This window comes from Atractosteus spatula, chromosome 1 (genome assembly GCF_055471065.1).
Source record: "Atractosteus spatula isolate fAtrSpa1 chromosome 1, fAtrSpa1.hap1, whole genome shotgun sequence".
Taxonomy (NCBI): domain Eukaryota; kingdom Metazoa; phylum Chordata; class Actinopteri; order Semionotiformes; family Lepisosteidae; genus Atractosteus; species Atractosteus spatula.
Window position 1 is genome coordinate 46,087,998 of NC_142706.1, and position 25,048 is coordinate 46,113,045.

General features: G+C 39.3%; 1 protein-coding gene across 4 annotated transcripts in view; it reads right to left on the reverse strand.

The window, feature by feature from the left end:
* Positions 1-25,048, reverse strand: part of aco1 (aconitase 1, soluble) — a 34,801-nt gene that overhangs the window by 1,276 nt on the left and 8,477 nt on the right. For 3 of the 4 annotated variants that reach the window (XM_088934175.1, XM_088934008.1, XM_088934090.1), the window contains exons 2-20: positions 23,844-23,972; positions 22,118-22,286; positions 21,287-21,424; positions 16,802-16,871; positions 16,221-16,404; positions 15,839-15,978; positions 15,052-15,223; positions 13,001-13,101; positions 12,028-12,144; positions 11,264-11,423; positions 10,644-10,779; positions 9,186-9,270; positions 8,672-8,828; positions 8,031-8,155; positions 6,998-7,102; positions 5,230-5,372; positions 2,895-3,042; positions 2,346-2,468; positions 1,367-1,552 (exon numbers count right to left, since the gene is read on the reverse strand). In XM_088934175.1, coding sequence (XP_088790301.1) covers positions 1,367-1,552; positions 2,346-2,468; positions 2,895-3,042; positions 5,230-5,372; positions 6,998-7,102; positions 8,031-8,155; positions 8,672-8,828; positions 9,186-9,270; positions 10,644-10,779; positions 11,264-11,423; positions 12,028-12,144; positions 13,001-13,101; positions 15,052-15,223; positions 15,839-15,978; positions 16,221-16,404; positions 16,802-16,871; positions 21,287-21,424; positions 22,118-22,286; positions 23,844-23,940 — 2,556 coding nt within the window. In that variant the 5' untranslated portion in view covers positions 23,941-23,972. The remainder of the gene's footprint in view (positions 1-1,366; positions 1,553-2,345; positions 2,469-2,894; positions 3,043-5,229; positions 5,373-6,997; positions 7,103-8,030; positions 8,156-8,671; positions 8,829-9,185; positions 9,271-10,643; positions 10,780-11,263; positions 11,424-12,027; positions 12,145-13,000; positions 13,102-15,051; positions 15,224-15,838; positions 15,979-16,220; positions 16,405-16,801; positions 16,872-21,286; positions 21,425-22,117; positions 22,287-23,843; positions 23,973-25,048) is intronic. The other variant, XM_088934248.1, reaches the window with a different exon arrangement.

Below are 25,048 nucleotides of genomic sequence, written 5' to 3' on the forward strand. Positions count from 1 at the left end.
GCAATTTCAGCCATGTTTAAATAACTGGGTAACAAGTCAACAATACACGTAGTTTGGGCAGCCCTGTCTAAATTGTAATTATTTTTCAGAATGTTTGAGCATTTGCTTTTCACTTGGAGGCTGTGTGTTACTTTGTAATTGTTGTTTTGTGTGTTACAATTGTAAAGGTAAAATATATTACAAACTGTTGTGATTTCAGGCTTTTAGGCTATAAAATGTGTTACTTTGAAAAGGGTGTGTAGACTTTTATAGGCACTGTAGGTCAAAGTAGGGGGTTCACAACATTTTTCTCTGCACTGTATATATTATTTTTATAAACATTTGCAAGAGAAAAAAAAATCTTCAAAGCAAAAGGTTATTATACCTTTAAAATATGCAGGGGGAACTGCTCCAAGGGTAGTTTAAATATAATTATGGGTGTTTTGTTATTATCACGGTCTAGGGTTAGGCACAATCCTTTTTTTACTTTTCTGTTACCTTGACACCCTGATATCTCAGACAACTAGACCTAAGATGTTTCTGAGCTAACAATGTATCACTTCCACTACAAAATACCTGTTATAATTATAATCCATCAAGGAGAAGTAAAAACACATTTTGCCCCTGACACTAATAATAAATATCTTGTCTTTACATTCTCGTTTTTTTCTAAATCAAAGATATAATATTTGAAAACACCTGCATTTATTATACCTTTTCTGAAGTAATTTTACTTAATTAAAACCTTTCATTTGACTTGCACAGCTGCATAGGTGTGAGAATGTCTACACAAAGCTGTCAGTGAAATCACAGGTATGCGCTCGGTTGAAAATGCATGACAGAAGCAGAGCCAGAAGCATTTTAAGTCAGGTCTCCTTCCTGAGTGTCAGGAAGCAGCTACCTGCAATTGTTATCACCGGGCGAAACTATAACACACAACACCTTAGGCGTTTTTGGCATATTTGCATCTAGCCCATGTGAAAGAACATCTTCAGCCTTTCCCAGAGATACTTTAGAAAATCCCTTTTGGAAAAGTATTTTTTAAAAAAGGTGTTAACAATGCGAGATGTTCTAAATGAAAGCACAAATGTGCAAATGGAAGTTAAAGTTGGATTATTCTGTTTGCCTGTTCTCTTGTTTGCTTGAAGAACACGTAAACTTTGGATTATTAAAAATTAAAGAGAAATTAAAGGCAGGACTCTGGAGGATGTGCGGCTGATGAGAAGAGTGTAGAAGACTAACGACAGAGAGTGGAAGTTACATGAGGGTGAAGGATTCTGTGAGAAACCTAGGAATAAAACACAGAACAAGTCACTCCTGACAGCTGGAGTCGGCCATCTTCCCGAGCACTTGCAGCCATTTGCTGGACTGAACGTGGCGAGTATACCTTGATGTCGACAATCATCCGGGGCGTGAGTTTGTCGGGGATGTTGATAGTGTAGCGCTCTCTCCCCGTGAGGCCCAGCGACTCAGCTGTGTCGCCAGGGAGGTACTCCAGCGGGATGACTCCCATGCCCACCAGGTTACTGCGGTGGATTCGCTCGTAGCTCTCCGCCAGGACCGCTTTGATGCCCTGAAGGCAGGGAAGGAAAACACTTAGCCGCTGGGTCTGTCACGCTGCACCAAGCCACATTTACACAGGAAAATGAAAAGACTGCTGTGTATACGCTTTTATACCACAGGCCTCCTTTCCTGGGAAGCATTTATTTAATAACTATTTTTCTCCTTTAGTTGAAAATTCATAAAGCTTCGATAGCTTATTACCATAACAACTGTTGCCATACAGTGGGCAACAGGACTTCCCAAGGAGACGCTCTGTCTGAGACTGTGTAAGTCTTCCTGTCTCTATCCGACTTCAAAATCCATTTAAAACTTAAAACTAACTTAAAACTTTCTCCAGGCTAGCACTTCTTAATATTTGTTTAAGAAATGTTTTTTTCTCTCGATCTTGTAACTTGTGTTTTTAGACCTGTAGGCACCAGATCCTAAACTGTAAAGTATTTACAACAGATCCTAAACTGTAAAACATTTCTCCTCTCTCACCCCTTATAGAACATAGGAATGGTTACAAATGAGAGAGTTGTCAGCTTTGTAAAGTCCCACAGGATACACTGTAATTCACACTTTGGTGTTAACTTAACAGTTTTTTGCTCTCATGGAGAGCAAGTTGGGGGCATGTGAAAAGACAAATTCCTAATACAAGAACTTGTATATGGCCAATAAAGTGATCTGATGTGATCTTAATGCAAGGCATACAGAACAAAAGGTTACCCATCTGGCCCTTTTTGTAATGACTGTTAAGACTGTAAATATTGTTTGGTAAGGTGGTATCTGAAGTGGGAGGATGGAAAACACCAAAGCTGTACCAGCAGAAATGGTCCCTTAGCTGCCCAATCCCTGGAGCTCCCAGAACCATACTCCTTTCCTGCCAGGATGATGAGAGGAAAGCCAGCCTGCTGGTACCGTTCAGCAGCATCAAACACATCCAGCTGTTCCAGGAGACAGGTGCCAAAAACATCAAGACTACTGCACTGTACTGGGGTGGCGATACTGTAGCAAAGCAACAGCTAGCTGAATTCTTCCGATTCTTAGCACACATCTAGCACCATCACATTGCAAATACAACTAGCGACATTCTGACATATATCTTATATTGCATCTGGAAAAAAAAACATACAGCTCATGCTCAATATCACTCAAATATTTTCATGACAAACAGGTCTGGCAGACTGTCTAGAGAGGGTTTTTACAGGCTTTAATCATCCTTACAAAGACAGCTGTGCCTACGTTTTTTCTACCATGGTGACTAATGGTCCCAGGTGACTAATCTTCAACAGACCTTAGCACACCTTTATTTAGCTGAAAGACTGATAATGAAGCAGTTAAGAGCTACTCCTCTCCAATGTTTTCAGTACCGTTTCTCCAGAAGGAATGTGCAGAGTCTCTGGGGCCTGCTTGTTCAGGAACTTGTTGAAAAGACGGATGTTTGCAAAAGTGCCCCTTGCCATAACAGCATCGTTGCCACGGCGAGATCCGTAAGAGTTGAACTCACGGGGGCACAAACTGTAACGTAAAAAGCCACATGTTACAGCAGGCAGCCCTGATCACACATCCCATGGCAGGTGCTTAGATTCTGCTCTGAAGATCAAAGTAAGGGAAAAGGCAACTCTGTTGTTCTCAGTCCAAGAGATTGTCAAATTCAGTTGAAGGAGAAAACTTCATTTAGAAAAAGGGAACTATATCTGACTTCAGGAGCAATTTTAGTTTTATAAACAAAAGAGGGATACAATTTGATAAATCAGTTTTGATTTCAAAAGGCTCATCTTCATTGTTCCTACATAATGAATTTGCTTTGGATATCTACATTGAAATTGAACTGGGTTATAGTGATAAACTAGGTTAATGCTAATTATTTAAGGACTACTACACATTAATATTTCACACTAATTAATATGCATGGACTCTTTCCCAGGTGAAATACAAATCTCTCTTTGCAACCTTTTGTTGGCTAAAAACACACCACTTTAATCATATTCAGTTCACTCATTTATTTTTTGTAGCTTGGAGTCAACTTGGAAAATCAATGTCTGAAAATGTCTGGATAATCTGGAACCCACACCGTATAACCTGACTGATCTTTGACACTGAGGGCAGTTCAAGACAAAACATAGTGCAGTATGTGTACAACAACAAACTACTGTTAGAGAAACAGTTTTTTTCTTGTACGTCATTTTGAAAGACGCTGCACAAAACCCCAAGTGCAGTAAACTATCAAAACATCTAGATAGTAACTAAATGGTTACTCATGCAAGCTCTAGGTTTCAAGTGCCAAAGATACTATCGGTCTGGTATTAGTCCAGAGAAGAGCAACCAAATACATCCCAGGGCTTAAAAGAATGTCCTGCACAGACTGAAGGAACAGATCCTGTATAGGTGTCGAACAAAGGTGATTATGAGGGGACCTCATACAAATGTTCAAAACGCTCAAAGGAGCTGACAAAGTCAACCCAGAGGATTCCTTCAAAGTGAACAGTCAATCACAACCAGAGTGCTCAAATACAAGCTACTGTATGTGGAAGTGCATTTAAAACCGAGAGCAGAAGGCACTTTCTTACCCCAAGTAAAGAGTTTGGAACATGCCACCCAGCCACATTGTTGAAGTTGATATCTTGGCTTCTTTCAATACGTAACAGTAAGAGATCCTTGGATCAATTAGCTTTTAATTACTAAAGAAGCTGAACTGGCTGAATAGCACTTTCTCATGTACACTGCTTTAAATTAAAAGACCATCACTGAAATGCATATGGCAACGAGAGAAGCTTTATAAATAATTAATACTGCAAAACTACTAACTTGACTACATTTTGCCCCCTGCTAGGATTTGCCGATTTAGTATATTTAAATTCCATAACTGCTAAAGCTTGAAAGCATATACAGTATTGTAGTACAGTATAAATACATCATTCAGTACAACATCAAGCGTTCTTGTGAGAACACCTGAAGATGGCTCCACAGCCAAAACGCTGTGTTTTCTTTCTTCTCTTTTCAGCATGGAATAAACCTATTACTTGTTCCTTTGCAGCCTACGCGTGCTGACGCAGCTACCCACCTGTTCTTGTGAGAATACATACAACTGTCAAAAAAAGCACATTTAGCATGCTTGAGAATAGAATTGTGCAGTTATGGTATCTTAGTCTACATCCCGTCCTTCGGATGAGACGTAAAACCGAGGTCCTGACTCTGTGGTCATTAAAAATCCCAGGGCGTTTCTCGAAAAGAGTAGGGGTGTAACCCTGGCATCCTGGCCAAATTTCCCATTGGCCCATACCAATCATGGCCTCCTAATAATTCCCATCTATGAATTGGCTTCATTACTCTGCTCTCCTCCCCACTGATAGCTGATGTGTGGTGAGCGTTCTGGTGCACTATGGCTACCGTCACATCATCCAGGTGGGGCTGCATATTGGTGGTGTTGGAGGGGAGTCCCCACTACCTGTAAAGCGCTTTGAGCACTATATAAGTGTAAGCAATCATTATTATTATTATTATTATTATTAAAAATACCTTTACTTATGTACAGACTTCTAAGAGCTGATGTCCTCAAAGCAATGGATATTTTGTCCAATGTGAAGACTTGAAAAAAGGGGATTTGGAAATGTCTGAACCCTGCAGTTTCACCAGTCCCAAGCAGCTTGCTTTGTTTGCTCACATGCACTCCGCCTGGTGTGGTGAAAAAAAAGCGTCTCTCACCCTCTGTTTACGAGGTAACGTGCTGCAGGGCTGTTGCGTGCAATATTCCCCGCTGGAGAGATGTGGTCCGTTGTCACCGAGTCCCCAAGATTCAGCAGCACATACGCATCAGTGATCGACTTGGGCGACTGCAGCTCTACAGTCTATGGAAGGAAATCCAACAGTGCAGTGTGAAACCCACACAACGAATAAGCGCAGCTGATGAGGTGCAGCTGGTCAGAGCAAGCTGCTTCTAAAATTCAAACTCAAGGAGTTTAATTTCCATGACCAATGAATTACAGTTTGGCCAAAGCAATAACAAATTGCAAAACCTTTACAAACATTTAGGGCAATGACATCGTATTACTATTTGAGAGGCTTGCTCTCTATTCCTCAGGCTGGGACAAGAGATCACATACGGGGCTGCCAGCTCTATTCAGTTTCTTCTGCTTGGAAACTGCTCTGGTTCTGAAAGGTGTGGGACTTCTGGAATTTGTTTTGTTATCTGGGGGAAGGATGTTTCTCCAACAGTCCAGCAGAAAGTGCAGAACTGATCAATTTCAGAAAAAGTGGTTCTAAATAAAGGCTTTTTCTGTAGTTAGTCATCGTTTATCCCTACAGCTGTTAGTCTTTTTAATTGAGCCTGTAGGACAAAGGTTATTGGCAGATAACTATGAGATAGTTTTCATAGCTATTTAATGGCTATTTATAGGATTGGTGAATATCAACCATGATCTTGTCAGGGTAAAGAGCTAACTGAAAACGGATGGATATTTCATATGAATTTAGATTTTTTTTATTTCTTGTGCCCATAGGCTCTATCTCTCCCGTCACCCTGTATTGGATAAAGCAGTTAGAAAATGGATGGATGTTACTGCAATTAACTCACAGCTGGAATACAGTATATAAGCTTGATTAATTCAAGGATATATGAAAATGTTTAACACTGATTACTACTCAATCTGGTTTTATTTAACTGTTCTGAACAACATCACTGACGAGAACCTCTTCTTATATCAAGGCTGGAACTTTGCTTCACCAGTGTCGGGGATTATTGGCCGGTTTGGCTCATATTTTTTACATCATTTTTGCAAATAATGAATGAACAGAACAGAAAATACAGAAAACAATTGAGAGAAGAGATGCAACAGGTAATCGGGCACAATAATAGAGGCGTTTTCACAAGGCAATGAAGGAGACGGGTCTCCTCATGTCGAGGTGCTGATATTGAATGCGGGTGGTCAGGATCAAGAGCTGAAGATAAACGGGCAAATGAAAGCTGGGAGTGTCGTTGGGAAGTCAAAAGGAATGTCAGAGCAATGTTAAATGAGAATGCACTACTAATAAATAAAGCACAGTGATTGGTTATATCACTGCATAAATAGCTTCCAAGAGTGTCTGTGTGGGAACTAGAATATACAAGATTGTTTTGGCTGACTTAAGTGTTCCACCTCATTTCTCCTTTGTTTTCTCCATTTTCTATCCTATTTTGTCATAATACTTACAAAGACCCTATTCATTCTTACCTGAAAAAATGTACAGACAACATTTTTGAAAAATGTACAGGCTTGATGACATTTTCAGCACTGAACCAGTTAATTCATTAATAACTAAGCATTACCTAAAGTACCAGTTCTCCAAAGCCCATTAAATTCTTTCCACAGAAGGTTTTATAACTGATAATGTGTCTATTATGTCATATTTTTGTCCTACATTAATTACCATACAAAAATAAGTTTTTTGGCGGTCAAATACCCTGTTGAAGCTACGAGTTTAAATGTGCACTCACCAGGTTATCAAAGAAAGGAGGAGATTTGATGTAGGTCGATTTGGGATTCCAGGTGTAAAGTTTCTCTGAGGGAGCTTTTAAAGCATTCCATTGATCATTTACTTTCTACAGAGAGACCACAGTCAGATCACATTCAATGAAACCAGAAACTTTGTCTTCGGCATTTACCTTCTACTAGAAGTGAGGTTTAACACATGACAAAGAGACATGTTACAAGCAGAGCCTGAGCATCTTATAAAAATGAGGCAATTTTTTCTCTTATTTGTATACAATATAAAAAAAAAGGTTACAAACCATTTTTCTCTTCGTTAATAGCCAACCATATCTTGAAAGGTTGAGTGGAATCAACAACTACAGTACATGCATGGGCAGTGTGTTCTAAATACCCATCTCCCTTGGTGTAAAAACTGTCTTTTGAGTCTTAAAAATTCTTATTCTTAATTTTCATACATGTATGCAATTAGCTAGGGCATTGAGAGTTGGAAAATAACATTTTAGACAAAGAACATTTTAGAATAAGACTATTCACAGTCAAAGGCAGTGTTTTTTCATTTCTGTCATCCCATAAGGCAGCAACAAGCATACTACAAAGAAATAAATCTATCACAAGAAGCCCTTCAAATAAAGGTATATTCAAATAATTCATTCCTGAATAGCAAACACTGAGAAATAACCTCTATTTAGATGCTATTTGATGTTGGTAAACTGAACATCCATGAAAATGTTCTCCAACTGATGAAAACCCTGTTTCACAGTTAACTCTGAAGCTCAGTTTAGAGTTTATTTTCTCCATTACTGAAAATCTGACATGTAATATGAGTTTCTGTATATACACTTTAAGCGCATTTTAGCATTTTGTCTCAACTAGATGCAGTAAGGTTTATGTATCAGTGTGGTCAGGCTGCGTTGAAATGTGCCTGCTGTATGCTGCGACATTCATTGCAATACTCTCAAACTTCAGTTAGTGATTGTATACTGCCTGTACATAATTCAGTTACTCCATTTTCTCTAGGAACCCTGGACTATTTTTTACCTCAATTTTTTCATAGACCTCCTTGAACATGGCAGGAATGACAAACTCCCGCTCCACCTCCTGAATCTCAAGCCTGGTTGGCCAGATGTCCTTCAGGAAGACATTCTTACCTTGAGGGCTGACACCTATGAAAACAGTTGGTAGAGAATTATTCTATGCCTCCCTCCTCCAAAAGGCTGCTAGTATTGTGGCTTGTAAATTGTGTAATGATCTCCAGTATACTCCTAACTACAGTAGAAAGCTCTGCTCGGGTGAAATTTTGTTCCCTTGCGTCGGTTTTTTCATAACAAAAACAATTCCACTCCCCTTACTCTATGTTCAATAGGGATTGATGTTTTATAGGTTTGTAGCATCTGTCAGGTGTATTATGAGTTTTGTGAATCTTGATGAAAATCTCAAGTGGAAACCAACCAGTGGCAGCTACTGCTTCTTTCTGAAAACATGTCCCACAACAGGGGGAAAATGCATCAAGCTGCGAAATTAACACAAAAAAATCCACCAGCGCTCTGTTTGCCCCATATAGAGAGGTGTTCGTCGGATGGAATGTGCGTGTAAACAGATGTTAGCTACATTTCAAAATTCTGGGTCTGTTTTACTTCAAGGCTACCTTGAGCATAAAAAATTGCCTTGTGGCTGCTCACCCAATGGCTCCTTCTCAAAGTCTATCCGCACCGTGCCGGCGATGGCATACGCGATGACCAGCAGAGGGGAGGCCAGGTAGTTGGCGCGCGTGTTGGGATGGACGCGACCTTCGAAGTTTCTGTTCCCCGACAAGACTCCCACAGCCACCAGGTTGCTCTGACAACAACGATAATCATAAAAACACCGGGACAACATTTCTTCTCGAGCACTTGAAATGTGCATGTTGGTTTTTTTTACGGTGTCTTTATTGATAAAGTCTTTAATGGTTTAAACCAAACGTAGCAAAAACATAGTGATCTGTTTTGAATGCAGACTGGGCCTGGGCCTAGACTTCAAAAACCCCTCCAGAGCAGATCTGGGTTAAATTACTGAACCTGATCTATCCTATACCAAGTTAACCAATACACCCTGTTTTCTGAAGATTGTTCCATATTTCTTTTAAATTAACAAAGCACTCTTTAAAGTGCGTGTTTTTCCAATAAGAGCTGTACGGCACCAGTGAGCACCCTGTACCTTGTTGATGGCTTCCACTACTGGCTCTGGGAGGGGCCCACTGTTCCCTATGCAGGTCATACAGCCATAACCCACAACTTCAAACCTGCAGAGAAGAAGAGAGTCTGAAAAACCCCACCCGCAATCCAGATTTTTTACATGCATAACCACTATTCCTTACACCTGCTTCCAGGTTCCGACATCACTTATCCATTATCCACCCTCCCTATTTGATATTTAACATGTTCATTTCTGCAGAGCCATGAAGGGCTTTCATGCAGGAGGAGCAAGTTTTTAATCTTGTTTTTAATTTAAAGTTTTGAAGCCACTTAATTCTTTCTCATAACAACAATTTCTCACTCCCAGTCAAGGGAAACCTCACACATGTACCTGCTTCACAGCTGTCCAGACCACTTTACTAGTGTCACCATAAAAGTGCTTTTTTTAAACCTATGATTCAATAAGGAAAGGAATCGCAGGACATTCAGGCTGAAGGAACTAAAACTTTATAGGCTTGAACAGAGAAGAGTTAGGGGGTAAGTCAACCCAGCAGACTTCTTCAGAATGAAAAGGGAAAGAAGAATCATAGGACAAGTGGAAACTACATTAGAACTTTGGACCACTTAACTACTATTGAGTGAGCTGAATGATGGGCTGAATGGCTTTGTCTTGTTTTCTTATGGTAAGCCGTTGTTTTAAAAAAGTCTACCTTGATGGAGAGTGAGAAGGGTGATGGCGATCAAATGAAAAAAATACTTTTAGTTAAGGAAAAGAAATCTTAACTTTATAACAGAATAAATAGAATTGGTGGTCTGTAATATACACGTTAATGAACATAATGACTTCCTAGAAAGGAATGACATTCCTTTCTGAGCCTTACAATTAAAATGCATAGAAGTGAGAAAGTGTTTTCAATGTACAAAAAATATTACATTCACAAGAAAGTTTTGATTCCACTTATTTATGACAACGTGAATGTTGTCTGCTTTTAAGCTATGTACCATCAATGAAGGTTTGAAATTTCCATACTTTATTGATTTCACTAGATTCTTTAATCAAAATTCCTGTTTTTATACAATTGATCACATTAACTCACATAAATTAAGTAAAATGTTCTTATGACCTTTATAATTCACCTTTAGGTATATTTTTTAAAAAATATATTTTTAAAAATTAAATAAAAAGAATAAAAAAATACATTTGTATACATATAATGAATGCAGTTTGTTAGGCTCATTTAGTAACCACCATTTAGTAGCCAAGGGTGCACCACCTAGTGGTCAAGTTGAACAGGTACAGCTGGAGCTGCCAAAAGCTGATGTTGATCTGACAGAACATGAATATCTGACAAATCATAAAAGATCTGGAGCTACATATAGACACTGTACAAGTAACCTTTAAACACATTCCAGAACACTACTACTGTAGGTTTTTGCTGAATGTCCTGGGGGGACAGGATTAAAGTGAATTTTGTGTTACCCCAGCTCAGAGAGATAACTCATCACTCCACTCTTCTTCAGATAGTATGTGACGACGCCACTGCCCGGAGACAGACTCGTCTTTATGTACGGCTTCACATTTAGTCCGAGTTCAACAGCCTTCTTCGCCAAGAGCCCTGAAAAGCCGAGGTTTATTTAAATTAACCGCAAAAAGTCACTGGCAGGGAAGCATAATAAGACAAAAAAAGTCCATGAGAGAAATTTCAATATTTTAAAACTACCAGATTCTGGACAGTCATTCTAACTGTTAGATACCCAACAAGCCTTGATGCTCACTGAAACCCTTCCTAATGTCATCTTGTCTGCTCAGTGTGAGTTCTCTGTAACCAGCTTGCACATTGAACAGGCAGGTAGAGAATCGGCACCACAGATAAATAAGACTTTTCAATTGAACTTTTCGGTCTTTTTCTTAGCTGCCTTTTTGCAAGCCTGCTGAATAATTGCAGTGCCGCTGTGGACGTGGCAAGGGCTGGGCCTAATGGGGTTTTTGAGGTGGAACAAAACAGAAATGAGACGAGGTGAGAGCGGTGTCACTAAATTCCGGCACAGTCCGTGTGCTGTAGGCGGCAGAGAAGTGACAATGCAGAGAAGGTACTGTACCTGCGCCCAGCATGACAGAGGGGTTACTGGTGTTGGTGCAGCTGGTGATGGCTGCTATCACCACTGACCCGTGCGACAGCTCATACTCTGCATCCAGGTACTTGAAGGAGACCGAAACTGAGTGGTGCTCAGGGGGCACCTGGAATCCTTTAAATCCTTGCTAAAAATCAGAAATGTTATTTATTTTAATATAATTTTCACATAAAATGATTCTAAACGTTTCTCCTCAAAACAGAATTACAAAAAAGCTTCAAAGATTAGAACCAGACTGCAGATACTACGGCCAGCCACAAATCCTCCTAGAAAAGACTGAAGCATTGCAAAATATTTTATAATTTTACTTCAAATAACTGTAAAACAATTCTACTGACATTATTACCCAATCACATTTTTCTTTTCTGTTTACAGTAGCATATTAAGGATTTTTTATATTGTTAATTCCTAAGTATCTTATTTACTGGCTACATAATTGACATAAAATGCCTCCAAACCAAAAAAGAAATTTCTGAATCTTAAACAGTCCTTCTGAGGGTAACATTTTTTTTCCAAGCTCTGCTCCAAGTCCGAAAATATTGGCGGTAAGTGAAAGCTTTACGGATTGTGGCGACATTTTGTATATCATTTTAGAGAAGAAGAACTTTAATCCTGTATGTCTGTGGACAACCATTCCAGATTTGTGCCTTCACCTGAACATTTGGGTTTTCCAAGCCTTGTGAATTGTAGCAAGCGGTGTGCGATGTCCCAATCAAGAGGTGGCGTCTTACCTTTGCTCCTAAACAGTTTTTAAAGTCTTCCTTCATGTCCAGCACAGGCACCTTGTCCTGGGGCCTCTTGGGGCCACTGCAGCAGGAGACCACAGTGGTGAGGTCCAGATCCACCACCTGTGCACAGAAAGCAGACAGCAGGGTCTTAGAGCCAGAGGACACAAGGACAGGATGATGAATTACTGGAGCTGCCACTACCATGATACCAGGTCTCACCCCTTGTTCTTCCAAGCTCAACTCCACTCTAAGCCGTGAACATTTTCTGCTAGCAACACATACAGGACAGTGAGGACTCAGATGTGACAGAGGTAATGTTATATTACTGTTATGCCAGATGCTGTTTAAGACAGATTACACCTGCAAAGTAGCAGGCTAGGGAGACAGTTAGCAAGGGGGGTTGAGTCTGACTAGTATCTTCTCAAGAGGAACAATGCAGTCAGGTGACAGGTAACATTTATTTAGTTGCTGCATAGCAGCTGCCTTGCAAAGTAACATAACCGGTGATATTAATAATGGACTAATAATCAATAATCAATCTTCATGCAGTCGTGGCTTGGCATGAGGAGCTGATGGTAGTAAATGATGGTTGTCATGGTAAATGACAACCAATTTTGCATTTACTTTGCATTTGCATCCTTTACTTAACCGGTTCCATTCTTCACCCCTCTGCTTTTCTTAGTACCACCATCCACGGTCTCCTCTATATGTTGTAATTGTGTTTTATCTTGTGTATTCTTCTTATTTATTGTTGTTGTCATCCTGTAAAGCACTTTGAGAAGCCACCTTTAAAGGCGCTATATAAAATAAAGTTTATTATTATTATTAATATTTATCTACTTCTTATAATAATTCTTCCGTAAATATCTTCCACCCCCAAAAATCTGCAAAGCTAACACTAAAACCTGCACAAATACAAAATCTTTGATGGGACGGTGTTGGCCCCAGTGATTTCTTTCCCACACCTGTACTGTACCTGGGTAAAATCCGGGTCCTGGGATGTGTCGTTGAAGTCCCTCAGCATTCCAGCTGCTTTGAGGTACTGCTGAATGTAAATCAGTTTCTCCTCATCTCTCCCTGAACCAAACACGAATTAGAACATGCAGAATGAGTGGGACTAAAGGAGAGGTGATAAATATTGGGGAAAATCTAAAATGAATATAGTAAGTCTGTGAATAAAGAGGTGAAATGATTATCATATTTTAATAGGAAATCTTTCATATGAACACCAATACATTTTGGAGAGGCTTTCAGTGATCTGGCTCAGCTACTGAATTAGTACTAAAAACACATGCTCCTGTATGTGCTGGAGGTACTGTATTTATTAAAAGAAAGAGATTTACTCTTTTTATTTTCTGAACATTATTTACGCATATAGTTCCTTATCTTCTAATTTTCTGCTATGAAATTAGCTGGAAGCTGCAAGCCTATACAGTATTTCTGTTATGGAAGACAGAGCAATACGGTCCCTTTGTGTTCCAGAAGAGAGCGCTAAAAGAGGTTAAGGAAATCCCTAAAACAAAAACCTTAAAAACCAGTCGTCAGAAAGATAAATATATAATTATTTAATTATACGTAATTAAAAATTGTAATTATAAACACATAATATGTAACAGTAAATTAACGAATTAATAAATTTACTGTTTATTATAAAAAAACCCTATTAAAGGTCATACTTCCTTTGTGATCACGAGGATTTGTCAATTGACCATAAAGCAATTTCAAACATAACAATTATATAAAGCATGAATGAATAAAACTTTACAGACTTTTGGAAAACTTTTATTATTGACTGATAATCAATAAACTTTCTTTTTTCCTTTTGCTACCCCCATTTTGTAATTTTAAGTTTAACCGCTTAAATGCGCTCATGCACATCTGATGTTGTTTTGCACATTACCTGTTACCTGTTGTTGTTTTGCACATTGCCTGTTTTTTTCTCTTTCTTTTCTTATACAATTGTATTGTTGTTGTGTTTTTTTGTACTTCTTACCGTCTGAGAGCTAGCTAAATATCATTTCATTATACCATTTACCTGCGTATGAGTATAATGACAATAAACTTGAAGCTTGAACTTGAAACTAAATGCAATTGCGTTCCAACTTTTACAAAGTGACAAATGCACGAACCCTCTGGAATAGAATTCTGAGCAGAGGTTAAACATTGTACATATAATGCACAACTTTGTAAAAAGTGTATAAAAAGAAATATGTACTTATGTAACATCCAACCATTCATTTTCTAACCACTGTATCCTATTCAGACTTGTGGGGGAGCCACAGCCTATCCCAGCAAGCAATGAGCGCAAGACAGGCGAGACATTGGTCCATTGCAGGGCAGGCAGACACAAACACGCACACACTCACACCAGAGCTAATTTTCTCAGAAGCCAATTAACCTACCAGTATGTCGTTGGACTGTGGGAGGCAACGGGAGCACCCAGAGAAACGTGCAAGAACATATGGAGAACCTACAAACTCCATACAGATAGCACCCTAGGAATTTAACCCAGGACCCCAGCTCTAGGTGGCAGCAATGGTAAGCACTGAGCCACTGTGTAGAAATTAATTCAGTGGACATAACCTCCAACTGCAATATACTGTAGGTTTTACACTATAGTGTGGAGGGATTCACTTTGAATCCAGGCTTAGCAGTGAAGCAATTCCTGTCGCTAACTGGGAACTTGTGTGCCTCTAGAACTGTCAGCTGGAGCTTCTTTGTTCTCTAACGACAAGATCCCTGCTGTCTGTGTTTCTGCATCAGTGCCAGTGAAGAAGTAAATGACCTAACAGTGTATTTATTCTAAAGGCAATACACCTATTTTGTTTCTCCCAGACTGGGTCAGGAATATACAGTGTGAGAGGGAAAAAGACGTGATTGCTGACTCAAGAATACAATTTTAATATATATATATAGGATTTAAAATCCAATTAATGCAAAAAAGTGACAGTAAGACAAATACCCTCAATAAAGACCAGTTTACAGAAGGTACCTGCAAAGCACAGGCAGTGAGGTTACTGTCCATACCTGTTTGCTCCAAATACTTAATGCTGATGTGGTCGACAGGGAAGAAGGCAGCTGTGGCTCCATATTCAGGGCACATGTTGGCGATGGTGGCTCTGTCAGCAATGGAGAGCTGAGCCACACCTGGACCAAAGAACTCCACAAACTTCCCCACAACCCCAACCTGGCGCAGGTGCTGTGAGCAGAGAGGACAGACATGAGCGCTCTTGATCCTGTGGCCCTACTGTGTGCCTTAACTTCGGGGAAGGCAAGACATCAGGTTTCAGAACAGCCCACCATGAATTCTGTGTCATTTACATCATCACTTAAACTTCCCGTTTACGATTGGTCTTAAAGTTGAAACAGCTGTTGTGTTCACATTCTACATCCTAGCCTTTATTATTTTATGTTTCACAAACAGATGAAAATGACTTTTGCAAAATGCAGGGAGAGTAGGTGCTTAATATGACCGTTGAAGTTTGCAATTTGATATCAAACTGCAATATTATTTAAAAGACTTTATTACTACCGACGGCATGAATTAAAAAGGAAAAAATGACTAAAAATGTTTCGCATGAATTCTCGTCCATCAGACACTGAGGAAAGTTTCCTTTTCTAATTACTTTAACTAATATTCCTCATCTGCACAAGGGGGCTCCAACATATTCATCTGCTTACTAAAACCAGCTCCTCCTGGCTAAGCAGCAGCTGAGTAGTGCCAGGGGAAGCACTGCACGACTAACACCGAAGTGAAATTCGAAGCTTGTTTTGGAGGCAGTGATTTTCAATTCCAAAGCGGCTCTTATCCTACCTTAGTGACTGTTAAGACAATGTCTGTCGAAGTGACGTAAGGTTGGGGAGTTCCAAGCAGCCTGTATCCGATTACTTCCGGCAGGACCATGCTGATGGGCTGTCCCAGCATCACAGCTTCAGCTTCAATCCCACCAACACCTGGGGGGAAAAGCAAGGTAATACTGATCAACAGGTGACAGTAACTTTCACGAGCTTACCACCTTGACTGTGCTGGGACATCTCAATGCACATAAGAAATTAAAATCACATAACTCGGCGGAAGACATGCAGGGTCTGATGGCACTGAGTGCTTCCTTCCACTAACGCACCTACATTAAGGGAAGGAAAAGTGGAAAATCAGCAGAGCTCATTAAAAGTAGACTCAATGTTAGGTGGCCTACCCCAGCCAAGTACACCCAGCCCATCAATCATGGTAGTGTGGGAATCTGTGCCAACAAGACTGTCTGGGTAATAGAGTCCATCCTCGTCAAAAACCACTCTGGCCAAGTATTCCAGGTTCACCTGGTGAACAATCCCCGATCCTGGGGGGATGATCCTCATGTTGTGGAAAGCCTGTGACCCCCACTGAAAACCAAAGAGATCACATAATCACGCATGTACCTCCTTGACATCATAATCACAAGGCGTCACTCCTCTATCACACTAACGAGCTTAACGGCTCACTGCAAAGGCATCTTCCCTGTATTTCTTTGTTTTAAACAAACTGTCAATGTTAGTTATTCTGAAGCCACACACAGCATAAGAAACACAACCATAACTGACACACGCAAGCGATTGTGTATCCGAACTGAATACCTGCACACATAACCATTGAGGAATAAAAATCAGTTTATCACAGCTTTGAAATGCAGAAGCCCTTCTTGGATCAGCCACTTGGGCAGCCCCAAGACCTTTATTGTTAAAAGTTTTTGTTCTGTTCTGTAGCGTCCATCCATATAGACCACTGGGGGGGGGGGAATACCTTTAGAAACTCAAATCGCTCTCTGTTTCGCTCAAACTCCAGATCCTGGTTCTTCTTTAGACTGTCATTCCTGCAAAAACAATACAGGTATTCTTACTGGCCAAGAAAATACATCTCACATGACCACCTGTAGAGACACCCACAATAGATTCCTCCCTATTCATGTTTCATATTAACTGCATTAAGCACCCACCTGTCTAACAAGACCAGAAACTACAAGTCTCATAGCCCAAACAACCCCAGCTCTATATACAGTATGCACGATCATTTTAGCAGCATCCATCTGCATGGAAGAGAAATTACAGAGAGATGAAAGGTCCTCACCAAAGATACTTTGGAAAGCACAGAATGAAGGGTACATTTTAAGCGAGTGTTATAAGTTGCCAATTCATTTCAAAACTTACTGGGGCTTTTTTTTATCAATATAACCGTTGTTGTTTGAGTGCTCCACATGGCCAATTGAAAACAAACGGACTTGCTTTCAACAAATGAGCCTCACACTTCTCGCAGGTTATTTCCTTACCTGACACCTTCACCGCTCCATGACAGAAATGCAACAAAGCCAGCGGTAAAGATGCCATTTGAGAACATTTAGAACTGAAAAACAATGATTGTTTTCCTCCTACAAACCAGCCATCTTTCTAATAACCTCTTGCAAAACTTTAAATATTTACAACTGTCAAGCAAATTGAAAATGACAGAATGTAAGATATGCATTTTTTTGCATACCTTACAAAAATGCAAGATATGCGTATTTGCGTGTGAAAATTGAAGTACTTGCAAATCGCCATGAAAAAAATGCCAGTTTTACTCTGTTACCAATTTCTTTCTAAAAAAAATACTGATCCTAGTTACTCCTGCATTTCATTTATAGCTGATCAATGTTAACCAGATTCATTTGTCCTCTTATATTGTATGACAGCTCCATCTTCTTTTCAAGCTCGGTAAAAATTATTTGCATTCATATGGCATTGTTTATTAACCATTAGAAATGTGCATATGGTACTACTACAGGAGGGCATGTGTGAAAACAATAGAAGGCAGAGACCAACTAAGTTAACTGACAACTTTCTCAGTGTTTTTTGTTTGACCTCATATGACAGATCTGTCATTATAGCACACATTTTTGTGCTTGCTGCGAGGACTGAGGTACAGGAGCACTGAGCTCTTGTTCTTCTTTGCCATGGCCATTAGTTTTTTACATTCAGACAAGCAGCAATGATTACAACCTCCCTGCACTGCTCCAGTGAGAGTGAGGGACAATACCGCACATGTTAAAGTGAAAAGTACAAAACAAGATCTCTTTTCACTGCTAGGAGAACCAGCACGCTCAACATTTTAAATTCAGGCGGCACTGCAACTTTTCTTGTTTTGCTTAGACTCATTTTTTCCCATCTACCTGTTATTAAGCACTGAAGTAATGAAGTTTAAGTGTATTTTCAACTGATTCTTTAACATTTGTTGCTTTTTTGTGATGAATAATACCAGCTGTTCTTATGCTGATCACATATTTGATACTTCAGCAATATTTTCAACTCCTGAAAAGAAACTATGATACTGTTCATAATGTTCATTATTTCAGATTTTCTTTCAAATCTTAGAAAATAAATTGCAAATAATGAAACAATGAGAATAATTCCTAAGTTGTACATTAAAACATGTTTTTCTTTTAGAGGTGGCTTTTAAACACGTTCTCTATATTGCATTAAAATGTCTTCAGAAATGACTATTTTAATTGCATTATTACTGAATTACAAAAAACAGACTTTAAAACTGGATAGAAAAGGATGATATTAATTATGTAAAGAGAAAAGCACAGAACGAAGGTCAGTAAACAATGAATGTGGTGAAGTTAAATGACATATCTGCACAACATGATGTTTCAACATCACGGTGGCCAAAGTCTACAACAACTTACACTATTTCACTTCAGTGAAAAAAAAATATAGCTACAGTACTTTCAATATGGAAATTTCACATTAACCCTTTCAGCCACCCACTGTCTAATCTCTCTTGTTTCTTACTTGTTACCGAAACATTTCACTGTCAGGATTTACATTTTCCATTTAATACTTGTTCGATGAGTTATAATGGCTTTCTACTACATGCATTCACTGTGCTTTAATATTTTCAGCAGTTCACGTCTGTAAAGCTATTTTAAAATGAAGTAATATGTAATTTTGATTGTAACTTTGCAAATTGACCAAGTTAAGAAAACACTTGTGGCATAGTACTGATGGATGTCTGTATAGTGTTCTTCTACCAACATAGAAACTGAAAGATCGAAACTTATCCGAAGAATTTATGAGTAACATAAGCATTTTATTCAGATTTTAGCAATAATAAGAAATGGTTCAATTAGGTAGCTGCGTCAGCATGCATAGGCTGCAAAGGAACAAGTAAAGGTTTATTCCACGCTGAAAAGATTTTAAAAAAAAGAAACACAAATGGAAAATGCCTATTTAATGCCAGAAAATGCCAGAAACATTTGGGTTTCTTTTCTTATATTTTCAGCATGGAAGAAACGTTTACTTGTTCCATAAAAAGAAATGGATAAACTAACAGCTAAATAAATTAGCATCCCATAAGTTACAGTACATATTGTACAGAAAATATATACTCATTATAAGCCCTGCACAATCCTTCTTCTACAAAATTGTGACCATTTCTCTGGAATGAAGAATTACTCTTACAAACAGGTGCAAATACAAAGAAGCCCAAGCATGTAATGTCTTTCAAAATTGCCACCATTGGAAACAAAATCACAGCAAGTATTTCACTAACGTTAAAATCTCCTTTATATACACCTGAAGAAGGCTTCACAGCCAAAACGTTGTGTTTTCTCTCTTCTCTTTTCAGCATGGAATAAACCTATTACTTGTTACTAATACATTCAAATTCTGCCAAGACACCGATCTCCAGATTTCACATTAGTGTCCACCTTCTTACTGGCCCCAGAGGGAAATGACTTCAAGAGAAAGTTGTGTCCATAATGGACTTATAAGCATGTCAATTATCAGCTGACCTGATTCATCAGAAGAAAAGAGTAGGAATGTGGAAATACAGTGACATCTAATAACCAAGACTGCAAAATTTAAAGCAACACAATATGAAAACTGCACAAGCACATCAGGCAAAATTACCTGGAAGACAGCGGAATCAAGCCTTGTGACTAAAATGCAATGAGAGCAACAAGGACTACAACAGATATTTAAAACCAAAAAAGTTTTTGAAAAAAAGGAATAAGATGATGAGAGGGAGGTGAAAGTTTTAAGACACAAATCAATCTAAATAACAAAATGATGAAAATGGTTATTCCTTACTCAATCAGTAAATGTGTTCATAATAAAGGAGTTACGGTTTATGGGCAAGTTCAACCAGTGGATTATGTACAAAAGTGCAATTATATGGGCTTAGTGTAATTGTGGGGGGATACATTTATAGGGCTTTGGTTTAGTTGTATGGATTCCTGTACGAGTGGTATAAGATGATTATGTATGGGTTGATGTCTGTTATATTTATTCTGAAATATATTTTTAATGTAATATATACTTGTACTGTTTGTATATGTAATGTTTCTTGTGTGTTTTGTATGTTTCTTTGTGTTAAACACAGCTGCTCTGATGCAAGACAAATTTATGAAGAATCAGACAATATGTATGGTATAATTATAGAAATCAACATGGTATATTTCAAGAACGTGAAGAACAAATACAACTCTCGTAGAATTCTTGTGCCATGACTGCACGGTACATATCCAAGCATACACATATTACTTCAAACTCCAACAAATTCACATCTAGACACACTCAGATTTTAAAGAACATCAAACAAAACACATCATTCACAGAAGGACAGGTAGCTAGATAAATGATATTTTAGCAACGCTGATAGGAATTGTGTCAACAGTAATGTTTTCAATAATACATGATAAATAACAGTGTCCCGACATAACAAAAAATGCTTTACTTGAGGACTTCTTTCCTTTAAGGTCAAACTCCAGTGAAGTTGGGGATGGAGCGGTGGCTCTGTGGCTAAGGATCTACGCCTGTGGCTGAAGGCTGCCGGTTCAAATCCCGCGGCCGGCAGAGGAATCCTACTCCGTTGGGCCCCTAAGCAAGGCCCTAACCCCAGCTGCTCCAGGGGCTCTGACCCCAAGCTTCTCTCTCCCTGTCTGTGTGCCTGTGTGTCTCATGGAGAGCAAGCTGGGGTATGCGAAAAGACAGATTCCTAATGCAAGAAATTGTCTATGGCTAATAAAGTGATCTTATCTTATCTTACCTTAAGTCCAATGAGGTTGAATATTCTGGTGAATGAACCTCATCAAGGCATCAATAAAGTCACAATACAGGAGAAGTTACATGACAATTATCTACAATTCCACCAAATCACAAGCATGTTTTCTCGTTTTAACCAGTGAAATGACAAACTGGCCATTTTCGATTAAGTAGCAGTGAACACAAGGTGGTTTGAAGGAATACTTGCCGTCTGTTGAAATCCACCTGGATGGAGTGATCAATCACCAGGTCGGCTGGGCACACTGGGTTGATCTTCTCTGGGTCGCCGCCCAGTTTCTTCACAGCATCTCGCATCACAGCAAAGTCCACCACAGCAGGCACCCCTCTGACAAGAGCAAGAGCAAAGCTGTGACCTTCACACGGCAGGAACACGTTCTCTACTAAGTACAACAGACAGATGTATACGTCTGTGTGATGCGCCCTTCATTTTCCATACAGTTATACTACAGACGTCAGCAATATCTGACATCTGTTAGATTTGCACCGAGTGATGTGTTTTGTGTACCTTATTCATTTTTAACAAATTCAGCCTTTAATGCCTTGCCAGTAATATAAAACAGGGATAAAGAATGAGGAAATACAGTCATGCATATACTGTACTACTGTAAATTCCTTCTTAAAAATACGCCTGAAATTTCCATTTTTGCACCAAAATATTAAGACATTTAAAAAGAGAGAAACAGGTGTGTGTGAAATGTTTGCATAGTACATCACCAGATACTATCTACAAACATCTTTTCACTGTGACACTGTGACAAGTTCTTAAAATTATGAGACCAGTGCCAGCTCTTTCAAAATCTCAGCTGGAGCTGAGAGGGTGGAGGCTGGAGGGTGTGTCCTTGAGGCTCCTGTCTGTATCATATCGATTTGCACCTGTCGGCGAAACACCAAATACAGGCAAACACAGGAGAACCCACCCAGCTCTCTTGTAGTTTCAAGTGTCACGAGGCAAGCAGCTGCCCTCAGAACTCAGTCCTGTCACAGAAATGTGAGAGAAAGAGACTCCTCCCTGACTCACGTGAAGTCCTGCAGGATGACTCTTGCCGGCTTGAAAGGCACTTCCACACTCTGCGTCTGTGTCTCCTTCCAGTTCAGGATGCTCTCCACGTCGGCTTTCTTCACAAGAAACCCGTCGCAGTTGCGCACAGCGGCTTCCAGCAGCACCCGGATGGAGAACGGGAGGCGATCTGTCCATGAGAAAGAAACCTGGATGTACTTTCTGTTTGGACCCACTGTAAGTTGGGCAAAGGGGTCTGCTAAGCCAATAAATAATAACAAGCCTACAATATTCATTTCCTGTCCCTTCAAATGTCACATTTACCTGTGCTTCCAATTCATTCTACTCCTTTTCTTTAACTAGATTATGCTCTTATTTTAGAATTTTATTATGTAATAATAATAAAAAATATTATTATTTTTCCCCTTACATTTTCCTACTTGATTGTTGAACTATTTGGGCACCTGTTTCTTAGCTTGTGATTTACAAACTCTCGGGATAAACCTGTTTGCTGCTTCAAGTAGTCAGTTTGAACAGTTGCCATATATTTCCCCCCGATTTCATTACTATCTTATCCTAATTTACTTCTCTTAACCGCGGTCTCCTTCTCTCACAGTCTGCTTTCTGTAAATGAAAAATGTTCAATTTGGATTCAACCCGTACACTTCAAAACACACTATATGACGATCGATATTGCCTAAGAGGCAATGCCTCGCTTAGTGCTGAGGGCACTAAGAAAGGACGGATGTGGGAATATGAGTAAATTATTAAATATTAAATATGAAATTATAGTATATGTTCAATCACTCCGACGGCAGGCGGAGCGACTCGCCGGTTGGAGTATTCTCAGTCACAATTAATGGCAACATCAGCTCAAACATTTGGTTCGAACCACCAAATGGAGACGGGCGTGCCGACAAGCGGACCCTAATCCCTAGCGGGATTAACGCTAGGAAAGAGAGAGAGTATACGTTCAATGGTAATGTGTTTCCAGGTGCGCTATTTCTGACATAGGAGCAATGTATACGGGCTTCATTAGAGTGAGTATGGCATTACTGATATTTTTGCCACAGAATAAAATTTGATCACCTTTTTATACTAAAAAAAGTATATTATAAATTATAGTTACAGAAGAAATACATAAGATCTGGTCACACATCAATACATTCAACTGGAGACTGAGCGAATAACCGCTGTCTACCTTCACTCCTCCAGCCCGGCAGTGGTGGGAGACTAACAGGTGGAACTACACTGGCCAGGATGAGCCAGGCTGTGACTGATCCAGGAAACCTGAGACTTGTTTCTGACCAACCGAGTTTCGAGCCTTCTTTTTGTCAAGCGATTAGAAATGGCTAATATACAGTTAATAGACATCACACTCTCCTTGCCAAGAGAGAGATCACGTGTCAGTTTTTTTGCATCTTGCCTCGAGCACGGATAGTAACAGGATGCACAACGACTGCCTGCGCTTCTGCCTGGCCTACGTACAGTATGCGTCACAGACAGACAAATACTGCTTTTATACAGGTGTATTTGGAGCAAAATAAATAAAATCATTTAATGAAGAAAGAGCACGTTGGTGCATGAGCAGAAATGGAAGTATTGAGGTACTTTCCACTGATAAATCCACTGGTAAATCTGAGACAAAAACAGTAGCTGAGGAAGCATAGAAACATACATTGTTTTGCAAGAAACAAACAATACAGCTGTAGCCACTATTTAAATATGAGAACCACAGGTATCTTACCATATCTGGGATCTCCCAGCTTGCAGAGGTTGTAGAACTTCTTGTCTGGTTTGTGTGGGTCCAGAGGTTCTACAATGTGGGCGTATGGGTTGCTCATGGTTCCAGATGTTTTCTGTCTCTCTTAATCACCTGAGAAGAATTTAGAAGACAAAATAATCTGCAAACATACAACACTGGTTCTCTTCTCGCACACTTCAAAGACCATAAGACCCATTTTTTCGCCCCATCTTCAAAAATGTGCTCTCCTCCAATAAAGCTTGTATGCAAAACAATAATTCCAGTTAGAGCATTTTGCAGACACAATTAACAAAACGTTTTTGTGCATTGTTTATTTTTTTTTTTGGAGAAGTTCCTATGGAATGTTTTCTTTAGTAATGGGACACTAAGCCAAGCAATTATCCATCTCTTCTCTCCATGGGGATTCAGCCACTGAACAATCCTTTTTCAGGAAATCAAAACCTATATTAAATATCATTTGATCAATAATATGCTATTATAAAAAAAAATACAGAAAATACAGAAAAATTTTCTGAAAGAGTAAACTTCACCTACTTCCTCTCAGAAAAGGTACTGCATTTTTTAAATCTTTGTTCATTAGCCTACATGGAGCTACTGTTATTGGAAACAGCCAAATAAACCAGAGGCTGTAAGAGGCATCTCTGTGTTAATGAAAACAAATGGCTCCTTTTCTGCCTTTATTTATCTTGAAACCCTTGATACAGTGTCAGAATCACAGCCTAATACGTGACACTCCGCGGTCAGCATGACCAGAGACAGTAAGAGCTATTCTGAGGGAAAAAAAAAAAGAGATGAAGTTTTTGCTGCTGCCTTTTTTTACAGAACAGTGTCTTTTCAGACAACGTGAACAAAAATAACAAACCTGAAACAAGAACACAGGCCTGTTAAATTACACCAAAAAGAAGAGAGAAGTTGTTATGTAGAGGAAGTCTGAGAAGGTAAGGCCAACAAACCACACCCCTGGAAGACACCAAGACTGGCAACGTAACCGAGCCTTCTCGTATTCACTCCACCTTAGCTGTTAATCTAATTTCTATCTCGTTTTTTATTTACTAAAACTTAACTTGATTCCCTGGGCTCATGATACAGATGTTTTTAGCACAAAATGTCTTCGCATTTCTCATTATTTTCTCCTAAATAGCACACTAAACAGAATTTCTCAGAACTACATTTCCAAAAGCAAACAT